General features: G+C 38.3%; 1 protein-coding gene across 1 annotated transcript in view; it reads left to right on the top strand.

The window, feature by feature from the left end:
• The first annotated feature begins 6010 nt into the window (after nucleotides 1-6010).
• The window catches only part of LOC135226357 (uncharacterized), a 133078-nt gene continuing 126588 nt past the window's right edge, over nucleotides 6011-12500 (top strand). Inside the window, exon 1 of the mRNA XM_064265817.1 lies at nucleotides 6011-7803. Within this exon, the coding sequence (XP_064121887.1) occupies nucleotides 7186-7803 (618 nt within the window). The 5' untranslated portion in view covers nucleotides 6011-7185. The remainder of the gene's footprint in view (nucleotides 7804-12500) is intronic.

Here is a 12500-nt window from a genome sequence, read left to right as displayed (position 1 = left end):
GCATCGTCGTCTGTACAATGTATAAAAATCATATAACAGAAAAAAACTAAACACGTAAAAAACTAATAAAAAAAAAAAGACCCCAGAACACGTTCCTTAGGAACACCAAACGAGATTTATAGGTCTAGGCTTGGCTCAATAAAACTGCCATAAACAACGGCAACGCTCCGTAGAGGGTCACTTGATAAATCTGTGAATGAAATCGAGTATGGAGCCGTACAACACCTAAGTCACGAAGCCTCAGTGGAGGAGATTTATGGTCTACTGACTCAAAGAAAGCGCTCAGATCAATAAGAACGAGTCGGTGCTTATATCTGGTATCAAGGTTGTATAGAATAAAAACGGTACTACTGGTACTCCATTGTTTGCTGGCCGTAAGGAAGTGTTTTTTTCTGAATTATATAAATGTTATCAGTTGCTTTTAAAAGTATATTAACAGAGTTTTCAGCTGTCTTACAGAATTTGTTTGGTAATAATGGGAACATTTTACCTTCAGATCCCGCAACTAACTTGTTGGACAGGGCATTTTAATTTGAAACACAGCAAATAAGACCAAGTGTTTTTTCTTCTCTCCTCTCTCTCTCTCTCCATATTCGTGCACTCTTATTTACTTCATTGCGACTCATAGCACAGTTCTGGTAGCGAAGTAATGTGCTATTTCGTTTGTTGACTAGGTCTAAATATTTAGTCAAAGATAGCCTTGGCACGTTGAGAGTTTATTTGTGATCTTATTCTTCGTGGGATGTCAGTCAGAATTAATATGTGACGTCTTTGTAGATATACAATATGGTTTTATTATTCCACTACTTGGGCTACTCTTGAGCGCCGTAGGATATAAATAGACACATTAATTTAAACGCATGAGCTCAGACAATTGTAAATTTACACTCGTGGGATGCTATTTATCTGTTTATTCATGAATCTCTCAATGAAGCAGACTCTACGAGTTTTTTTAGAAGTCTGTGTTTACCAATTCATTCTGCTCTATTACCCATAAAGAATCCATAAAGACATTGGCTCGGAACCAGACGAATCCATTTATCTATTTGTACGAAACTGACAGAATCTTAGAATATCCATATTATGCAGATAAAATGCGCAGAATCCTCCTTTTACAAAAACAAACATTGTGATAAGCATTTTTACCTAAACCACCCTCTTTTAAATTCTTTGGGTGTTTCCACGGTAATGCTGAGGTATTATTATTATTATTATTATTATTATTATTATTATTATTATTATTATTATTATTAATTATATTGAGCTGTCTTTTGGGAAGTGTCATTTTTCGTTCAAAATCGAGTATTTTGAGGCCAAGACGCTTCCTAGGAGACGAACCCTGCTCATATGGAAGAAGCCCATAGGAGCCATTGACTTGAAATTCAAACTTTCAAAGAAATAACAGAAGGTAATAGGAAATACAGAAAGAAGAGATCAATTAATAAAGGAGAAAAATGAATTAACAAATCAGTAAATATATAGATAAGAATGTAAGCGAATGATTAACATTACAAGGAGAACTGCTTGAGGGTAGTAATGCTTTTCATCTTCGCTAGAATTTCTGAGGTTCCAATGGACTATGTAATGTTGCCCTGCAAAATTAGGTCAGTTTAACCATAGGCTTATTGAAGTCAAAGGTCAATGACGTTTACAGTTAAATCTCTGTTGTTGGAACTCTGTTGTTAGAAGACTGGCGATGCCTATTTGGCATGACACGCTGTGTTATGCCATGAGCCTCCCTCCTCTTCAAATGGATTCGAAAGGCTCCCTTAAATGGTATACAGTCTCTCTCTCTCTCTCTCTCTCTCGCTGGTATCTAATGTACAGCCTTAGGATGTGCAAAGATAAGTAGTTATTGCTGTCTCTGTCCATACCTTTGTATTTGCTAAGTAAATCCTCTCTCTCTCTCTCTCTCTCTCTCTCTCTCTCTCTCTCTCTCTCTCTCTCTCTCTCTCCTCTTCTTCTTCGTCTATTCGTCTATCTACCTGGCATATATATTTTGGGATTTGCGAAGACAGTTACTCTCTCTCTCTCTCTCTCTCTCTCTCTCTCTCTCTCTCTCTCTTCCTGACTGTCTTCACTAACTGAACACTGCATTATTTCAAATGATTTTCGTTAATCAGAACAGTTAGGATTCTCGCCTGCACAAGTTCAATTCCTAAGAGCCGGAAAAAACCTGAGACGTCACAACTAAGTGTTGAGAGTTTCAACAAACAAGAAATTTTAGCCCAACGCTTGAACGCAGTAAACGTTGCCTTTCGTTTGAACGCAAATGAACCCAAAGATTAACGCGCAGTACCCAAATGCTAATTTAAGAAATTGAAAAAACCTTAAGTTTGTCTGAACGCCAATGGAGCTAAACATAAATCATTATTTTTCAAATCACTAAACGCAGAAAGAGGTGCCTTTAGTCTGAACGCTAGTGGAATCCTCCCCATGTCCCAGGAATTTCATATAAAAAGACACATTAAAAAAAAATAAAAAAAAGTGTCTAGTCTGAACGCAATTGTAACCCAGACATAAACACGCCATTTCCCAAACCCTAAACGCAGAAACATATGAAATAGGTGCCTTTAGCCTGAACGCGATGGGAGCCCAAAGACAAGAAGTCTTTCCGAAAACCTTAAACCCAGAAATAAAACGGTGCCTTTATTTTGTGATTAGAACCCTTAGATTCTACCGAAACATTTATAAGAAGTAAAAACTTAGGTATATCTGAATGCATAATCGCATTCTTCCCAAAACCTTAAACGCAGAAAGCGGTATCTCTATAAGTCTGAACGCCAGTGGAATCTTGTCCCAGACATCCCGCATAGAGAGACACTGGACATAGACCAGCAGCACTATTCCACAAGGCCTTCTAGGTCGACCTGTTAACTCTGCATTATAATACTCCTTCCACTTTTCCTTCTTCCTTCCACACTTAACCCCTCCAAGGCCTTCTTGCCCAACCTGATCCAGTCAGTGGTGAGCACGAAAATGTCCTTGTTAGCAATTACAGAAGGGACATTGACGAAAGCTGTTTCGTGCCGTTTGGGGGAGATTATAGTCGGGAGGTACAGTAAATTGTCTTGGATGGGTAAGAGTGAAGAGTTTGGTTTAAAGGATTTTGTATATATATATTTTTTTGCGTAATTTTTTATATAAAGCCTACTTGAATAAGCAGGTATAAATGGGAAAAGTTTTGCTATTATTATTATTATTATTATTATTATTATTATTATTATTATTATTATTATTATTATTATTATTATTATTATTATTATTATTTTCTTTTTCATTTTCTAATTTGTTATTATACAGTACGCTTGAGTGAACATATAAAATATGGAATATTATTATTATTATTATTATTATTATTATTATTATTATTATTATTATTATTATTATTATTATTATTATTATTATTATCCAAAAATAGCACCCATTTGTATGAAAGAAGCAAGAGGTACAAGGCCCATAAGTTTGAAAAAGATTATAAGGAAAAAGGAAATTAATGAATATACTTAAAACAAACAAATATAAGCTGAGAAGAAAATTTAAGATTATACAGTTCACAACGAATAGCAGCAGCTGAAGTAGAGAGCCAACTAGTAGTCGGAAAGGAGAATTGAACGGTGACAGAAAGAATCTGTGCGCAAATTTCGTTAAATTTATAGTCAAAACCTTTTTGTTCTTAATGTTTTACCTGAGAATGTCTAGCAAAAATTTGATGAAGACAGGGCCAATTAGGTTTTAAAATCGTACGTTCCATACTGGAAACTAAGAAATGTTATACTATTATCAGAACTCGGGTTAAATTGAAATCATGTATGGAGGTATGCACAATGTAATTCATCAAGTAAAATATTTTATACGTTGTATCTCTCTCTAGATCTTTGGCTGAAACCCTTATGGACAAGTCAACAGACTAATAAACCCAAGAGTTCTCCAAAGGGAAATCAGCAAGCGCGCGCGTGCGTGTACGCACACATACAGAGAGAGAGAGAGAGAGAGAGAGAGAGAGAGAGAGAGAGAGAGAGAAAAGCTAATAGGAAAAGGAGATAAATAATTACATCTGAGGGAACAGAAAATATACACCTGAAATTCAGATGTCAGCAGAGAGCAGGAATGAGTTTGCTCCTCTCTTAAATATTCAGAGATCAGAGGAATCCAAAACTTCCCTGGGCAAAGTATTCCTCATTTCTAGCTGTAGACAAGAGAATACTTTTACTAGCAAACTGAGTTGATTTAAACCTGATATTAGAACATGACACTACATTTTTGCACCAGCAAAACTAGACTTTATTACGATTACAATGGCATGACTTTGATATCTTCATTATTTTACGTTTAACGACTCCCAAACTCAGTCCTGTATTTAAGCTCGGTTACAAATATATATAGTATACACACACACACACACACACACACACACACACACACATATATATATATATATATATATATATATATATATATATATATATATATATATACATATGGATGTCTTTTACTGTAATACCACAGTATATATGAAGATAATAGGCCCTAATACACTATTTGAACGTTTAAATAGTGTTTTATGGGCCTTTTACCTTCACCACACACACACACACACACACAAGGACACACACACACATCATATATATATATATATATATAGTAGATATATATATATATACATATATATATATATATATATATATATATATATATATATTATATATATATACATATATATATATTTATGATATATATGCAATTTCCTTGTTTACTACTAACCGTAAGTATTTCAGTGGAGGTGAAACGAATCTATGACCACAATTTTCCTAGTTTCGTAATACGCATTCTCGCTTTAGATATAAATAATGAATATATCTTCGTATCTGGGACAACGAGTAAGCCGAGATAGGGCCCTCGGGATGACGTGGAATTCGAGCCAATTTTTCCTTCATGTCTATATGTGACTAATGATCTTTAATCCATCGGATGAATCAAGTCATTTCTGCTTTGAATAATAATTGATATAATATAATTAATAAATTTTATTGTTTTTATTTACGTTAAAATGAGAAACTTGCCGTGCGTATATTCCCTGGTAAAAGGAGACAGTAATTGAAAGTCTTAGTAGCAGGAAAAGTTCCTGTAGAAGGCGCAGAGGAAGGAGGAGGAGGAAGATGAGTCCAAGAAGGAAGGAAGGATCTCCCTCTGGAGGGCTGAAGAAGGATGGGGATTGGGGAGGGATGGGGGGAGGGAAAGGAAGGGCATGTGGTAAGTAGCGACGAGGACGCGCGCATCTACAAGTGGCTGGTTGGTTTCAGGTCCCAGGAACGGGTCCTTTAGCAGGACGCAGGAGGTTGTTGTCGCAACTTTCACTGACGTGCCTCCAGGGAGGAGATGAGTGAGGCAAGTCACTCCTACTACTACTCCTCCTGCCTCTCCTAACAAGTCCTCCTCTTTTTGTGTATGAGCGTTTCCGACCACCTGGAATGACCAAAAGGGATTATGTTTGCTTCTTCGTAGTTGCGACTGTGTGTGTGCCAAGGAACAGGTGTCCTTTCTCCTCCTCCTCCTTCCACTCGAACGATGTAACTTGAAAACGACTAATCGCCCGGAAAGACTTCAATTCGGCTCTTCAGTCAGTGCCCAGTGACTTTTTGACGTGCCTGGCTAACGTACAAATCAAGTCGTAAGGCTGGAAAGAAGTTGTGAGCGCGTATACTTTCCAATAGCTCACAAGGGCGACCCGCTAAGGGAAGATGCGCCAGGCCCAGGCGGCATCCCAACTTTCCCGCGGCCCGACAGCGACTGCTCTGGCGAGTGGTCACTTGCTATTCACCTCTCGTTCAGTGGCTGCCTCGGGGTGAAGATGCACCGCCTACCCACATTAACCAGCCAATCACGCTCTGCCTTCCAGTTCTTCTGTCACCGAAAACGAGTTTAAGAAGTTTTTTATGTTCGCGTTCGATTAAGGACATGACGTTAATTCGCGCGAGTTTAATCCGCGCTAATTGGTGCAATTTGCATCCAGGGTCTTTTTTTCTGCGAAAAGAGCGTCTTCCGTCGGGGCAGATGATGCCGAAGAAGATCGATCCCGTTCGAAAAGGAATCAACCCTTCGCCCTACCTTCTTCCCCATCAGGACCTGTCCGATCGGAACTCCCTCGCGCGCGCTGGGTCGTAGTGGGGTCATCCCAGGAACTAGATAGACTTCCAGACTTCCAGGGACTGCTGCAAAGGCCGAGTTGCGATCCGCTCGCTCGCTCGCTCAAAAGCCCAGGCTACGTGCGACGGAATGTGTCCTGCCTTTCTTGCGCGTCCGTCCGCGAACGACTGCTACTACTTCTGACGAAGGCTCAGTGAGAAGGAATGGTGTGTCCTCTGAAAAGTGGTCCCGGTAACCTATAGCAGTTCTTCGCTACTTCACTCGATTACCTGAACTGTGCCTATATAAGGATAATGATCGATATTTAAAGAAGACTTTGTAGAAAAGAAAAAGGAAAACAAATTAACAGAATTATTAATGAGCCTCTTTGTGAATCTGACGTAAGGTGAGAGAATTCTCCAGAGGTGACTCAAGTGATATTTATCAAGATTTAAAGAAGAAGAATTTGTAGAAAGAAAATAAAACCTTTTAACAGAATTCGTATATCAGTAACGCCCCCGTTTGTGAATCTGACGTAAGGTGAGACACTTCAAGCCCAGGGCTACGGGTGGTGCCTCAAGTGCTTTACGTATCATTGATTGCGTTCGAACGCAATGATTTCCGTTTTCCAGCAGTGCATTTCCTGAAAGATCACTGGAATAAACCTGTGTTTTCGGTGCGCTATGAGGTGGGAATGATTGACACGCAGAAATACTTTATGAAGCTCAGACACTTTTCGTGTGAGATTCCCGAGAGCGAGTGATGGAAATTGTCTGGTAGTGTGACCACCTAGAAAAAAAGTTTCCTGTGGGTCGTAATCGTCTGGGATTTGTAACCTCCCAAAGTAAAAATTCCTGAGGGTCGTAGTCGTCTGGAATTTGTGACCTCCCAAAGTAAAGTGTCCTGAGGGTCGTAATCGTCTGGGATTTGTGACCTCCCGAAGTAAAGTTTCCTGAGGGTCGTAATCGTCTGGGATTTGTGACCTCCTCCCAAAACACAGTTTCCTTAAAAAGTCGAAATAAATCAGTGATGACGCATCACGTTTCAGAGTGACTCAGTATGGAATCCCTGGTAGACAAATGCAGCAGCGGTTTATTAGTGGCGTCTCCCCACCACGGTATCATGTACAGCAAGATGCTCTGTAAACTGGACAACCCGAAGAGCGTAGATAGCAGAGCTTCACCCCCTCACCCTCCTCCCGCTGCCACGCCTTCTTCGACGCCCTCGCTAGTGGATCGTTCCCCAAGTATGACGCCCATATCGACATTGAACCGCTCATCCTCATCCTCGCCCAGTGCCACCCCATCGTATGCCTACGCCCTTAGCGTGACGCCCTCTGCTGTTGCAGCTGCTGCTTCTGGCGCAGGGGGTACTGTTCTCCTCTCGCGCCCTTCGAGTGGGAGCTCGCCCAAAGCGATGACTCGTTCGCCGAGTGTTACTCCGACGCTACCTGCCTCCTCCCCGAGTGTGACCCCCAACCTCTCCCTCCAACACCTGCCACTCCACCACCACCACCACCATCACCAACACCATCACCTCCAACTCCCTTCGTCATCCCCGAGTGTGACATCTTCCTCCTCCTCCTCTTCCAACTCCTCTTCCAACTCTTTCACTTGCGAGTCTCCCAAGAAACAGTTGCTTCCGGCTCTGGGGTTGGCCCAAGAAGACTCAATCAAGGTAAGTTGAGAACCGAAAGTCTTTAGATTGAAATTGCTACCTTAATGCTATTCACCTCGTATTTTAATGCATTTTTTGTCTTTTTATTAATTTATCAATTTTTCACCCTTTTTTTTTAATTAGGCGAGATCTCTTCTTTCTGCACGTCCCTTTACCTCCTCTTACTTCTCCTTAATGAACACCTTACTTAATGGTGTAATGTTATCGGTTCGTTCTTATATTTGATATCTGGGATCATTCATTTTCTTGATGAGGGAAGGGATGCTCATGAAAAGGATGAACTAACATGTCATTTTGGATGTAGAATGTGCTCTCTCTCTCTCTCTCTCTCTCTCTCTCTCTCTCTCTCTCTCTCTCTCTCTCTTTTGTATGATGTATTTTTCATACATACGTATAAAGAGTAACTTAAACATATATATAGTATACACACAGACTATAAGGCCTACTCATTTGGAAAGATTTAAGAAAAAAGCAAGGCAAATTTTCTTTATTATAATATACAAGCATCGGTTTCTATACTCACAAACTAATACGACGAGGAAAATCGTGAACTTTTGACCACCTACAATAAGTCTTTCTTTTCGTGGGCTAATTACCGGGACTACTATAATATTGTAATATTTCGAATTTTAGTGTGAAGGCAGTAATTAAATAATTATCGGAGCACTGATTGCTTATAATTTATTGGTCACGTTATAATTTATGGGTAATTAGCGAGTTTATTTTAAAGTAGAATTAATTACAGCTTATTCACTCTTATAAAGAAGGCCTTGTTATCTAAATATTAGCATTATTACGCCTTACAAACATTTCACACTCGCTTACAAGGCAGAAAACATTTAGAAATAATAATTTAATTTTCACTGCATCCATAGTTTTAGGGCAACGCACCGCTACCCTTTTGAAGTTAATTTCTGTAAACCTATAGTGTAATTCTATACAGAGTTATGTAGGTATTTGTATTTGATTTAACTCTAAAGATACCGTGAAGATGAACCCTGTAGCTGGATGTAAATGAGGATTTTGTAATATCTTTGGATAATATTATGATGTTTCTTAATTTCTAGCCTAAAGTATTAGAAACTAAGGAAGTTCAATAACCCTACAGTGTAATTCTATAGTTTTGTAGATTTTTTTATTTGTTTTAGCTAAAGGTACCATGAAGGTGAACTCTGTAGGTGGATAAGTCATACAAAAGATTTATTTAGGATATTTTAACATTTTTAGATAATATTGTAACATTATTAGGAAATGAGGAAGTTAATTTCAAAACCAACAGAGTAATGCTAAACCGGGTTTGTGTAGACTTTTGTAGTTCTTTCATCTCTAAAGATACTGTGAAAGGTAACTTTGTGGCTGGATCAGCCATGGAAAAGTCTTATAAATAAGGATATTGTAACAATTTTTGGACAATATCGCAACGTTTCTTATATCTCTTGACGCGCCACGCGTACTTTATTGCGCATCTGCCATCTATGGTAGGCGAGCTGCTTCGTAAAAAGTATTGTATTACTGAAGTACAGGAAAGGTGCCCTAGAATGAAAGCCTTCTTCTTCTTCTCTTCTTCTTCTTTCTTCTTCTTCTTCTTCTTCTTAGGCAAGTGCCCTCTGTTGTTAAGGGTGTATTTATTCTGGTTAACTTATCATTACAGTATTCATTATTATACATTCCGCTTCAGTAAACAGAAACAAATGAGGGGCACTATTATTATTATTATAAATAATCCAGTTGAATAAACTGATGCAATCGGATGAAAATATTATTATTATTATTATATTATTATTATTATTATTATTATTATTATTATTAATTATTATTCCACAGAACTCATACGTTCTACAAGGTCTGTAGTAATACTCGTATGCAACAGGGTCGAGACGGCAAGTTTCTCTACAAAAGACGTTACGTATTGTCCCTAAGAAGCTCGGACCAATATCTCTCTGTATGGCTGGAAAATTAATACATGAACACATATTGCATTTGATAATATATAGATTATATTTTCGTTATTGCTCGGAAAATCCATACAGGAATTGTATACCACTGAATTAAAACATATGTTCCACTTTTATCTCTTAGTTAATCCGTACAAAATTGAAAGCTAACTCGCTATGACTAAGCATAAATAAAGGCCCATTTTCTCTTGGCAATTTCAACAGCTGTTATCAGGCGTTTAATGATGCTTTAACCGATTGTACTTTCTCGTTGGCTAATTTTGATTCAGCACCAAAACTGCCGTAGTCCAAAGTCCTAATCATTAATCTGTTAATCTTAAATTTGTCAATCCTCAATCAGCCAATCCTTCGCCAATCCTAAATCCGTAATCCAAACATAAATCCGCTAATCCTAAATTCGCTATTCCTGAAACGGCAGTCATAAATTGGCATATAATCAATCAATCCGCCAATCCTCCACCAATCCTGAATCCGCAGTCCAAACATAATTCCATCAATCCTAAATTCGCCAATCATAAATCCGCCATTCCTCAGTTCGCCAGTGATAAAAAATCCGCCAATCCTAAATACACCAATCCTTCCCCAATCTTAAATCGGGCAATCCTAACCGTTAATTCGGAATCCTAATCCTAAATTCGCTAATACTAAATACGCCGACCCTACGTTCACCAATCCTAAAAAAGCTAATCCTAAATCCTAAATGCTAGATTCGCAAATCCTTCGTCAATCCTAGTCATAAATCTTCAACCCTAACGTTAAATTCGTCAATCTTAAACCGCCAATCCTAAATTCGGTAATCCTAACTCCGCCAGTTCTAAGGCGTCAATCCTAAATCCGCGAATCCTTCGCCAGTCATAAATCCGCAATCCTAATCGTAAATCCACCAACCCTAAATTCGCTAATCCTAAATCCGCGATCCTAATCCTTAATTCGCCAATCTTAAATCCTAAATGCGCCAATATTAAATCCACCAGTCCTATATTCGCCAATCATAAATCAACCAATCCTAAATTCGCTAATCCTGATTCCGCCAATCCTTCGCCAATCTTAAATCCACAATACTAATCTTGATTCCACCAATCCTGGTTCTGTCAATCCTTCGCCAATTCTAATCCTAAATCCACCAAACATAAATTCGCTAATCCTAAATTCGCCAATCTTAAATCCGCCAAAAATCCTTCGCCTATCCTTACTCAATCCAAATTCCGCCAATCCTTCGTCAATCCTGAATCCACCAATCCTTCGCCAATGCTAATCCTAAATCCTCCGCATTAAGGTCTGGCCAATTCCGGCGTAGTCCCGTGTTCCATAAATCCTCAGATTTTATTATAAGCAGCCCTGTGCATCTCGGAAGGCCGACATCATTTGTATTCAAGCGAGGCCTTTCAATAAATTTCATTTCTGGTGCCTTCGAGTACCTGCTAGATGCAGGGAAATCTCTCTCTCTCTCTCTCTCTCTCTCTCTCTCTCTCTCTCTCTCTCTCTCTCTCTCTCTCAAGATTTTGTACACAGATAAGTATAAAGTACATATTTTTTTTATTCGCGTTTAATTGGAAAATGTATTACAAATCGCTGAAATCACTTCTCTCTCTCTCTCTCTCTCTCTCTCTCTCTCTCTGAAGATTGTGTACTATGTACACAAATAAGTATAAGTACTTTTTTTCATTCGCGTTTAATTGGAAAACCACGAAACACTGCAACCCACCTCTTTCTCTCTCTCTCTCTCTCTCTCTCTCTCTCTCTCTCTCTCTGAAGCACATTAATGTACAGCAAATTATATATATCTTGTTTTTTATTGCTGTCGCATCAATGACGTTTATTTCCTCCATGAATATTCCTCCCTTACTGAGGAAATTCGAGCTCGTCGGCTTCTAAAAGAAATTATATTTATATGACTGACGAAGCGTTCTTAAGAGGTTTTCGTATGAAGAAATATATAACTTTGATTCTGCCCGCTGTTTAAGCTGAGTACCTACGTCCGGGAACGAGTTGGTATGTTAAATTAATTATTTGTTATAGCGGTGTTTTTTTTTTTTTTTTTTTTTTTTTTGCCAACGGCTGCTTTCTTATTACTTTCACCTCTGGGCGAATAAATGCTCGCTAGAAAGCCCGTTAAGAAAAGCGAAGTGACGCTAGTTAGCTCCGGCCGCGACCTAAATGCAATGAAATCATGACTTGGCCGGAACTATAAAATGTCGAATATATTTGCGAAGGGACAAGATATGGCCTATTTGCCGAAATTAATGTGTAAATAAATAGATGCGCGTGTAAGCGAATATGTAAATAAATAAATAGGTAAATAGGCTTAATTATTCAGTAAAAAAAAATCACTGTTTTCTGATATTAATAACAGCTACTTTTCACGAAAATTGTAAAAAATTAAGACAAGATAATATTGTATTTTTTTTTTAAGATTTATTTTCGTATGTTATTATCATACATACTTAAATCAGTGGTAATTAAGAGTTGTTGATCAGTCTTCTTCGTCTTTGTGTGTGTGTGTGTGTGTGTGTGTGTGTGTGTGTGTGTGTGTGAGAGAGAGAGAGAGAGAGAGACGGCATCATTTTGGCTAAATGAGCTATTTTAATTTCATTTTTTATTTATAAAAAGTACCCCGATTTTTATTTTATTATTCAATACCAGATCACAAACGCGGCTGTAGTATTAAGCCTGTAATATTTTGAACTGATTATTGAACTTTTTAATGGAAACAACAGTAAGAATTATTATTATTATTGATTA

Source organism: Macrobrachium nipponense, chromosome 14 (genome assembly GCF_015104395.2).
Source record: "Macrobrachium nipponense isolate FS-2020 chromosome 14, ASM1510439v2, whole genome shotgun sequence".
Taxonomy (NCBI): domain Eukaryota; kingdom Metazoa; phylum Arthropoda; class Malacostraca; order Decapoda; family Palaemonidae; genus Macrobrachium; species Macrobrachium nipponense.
Note: the sequence above shows the minus strand (reverse complement) of the source record. Positions and strands in the feature narration are given on the sequence as shown.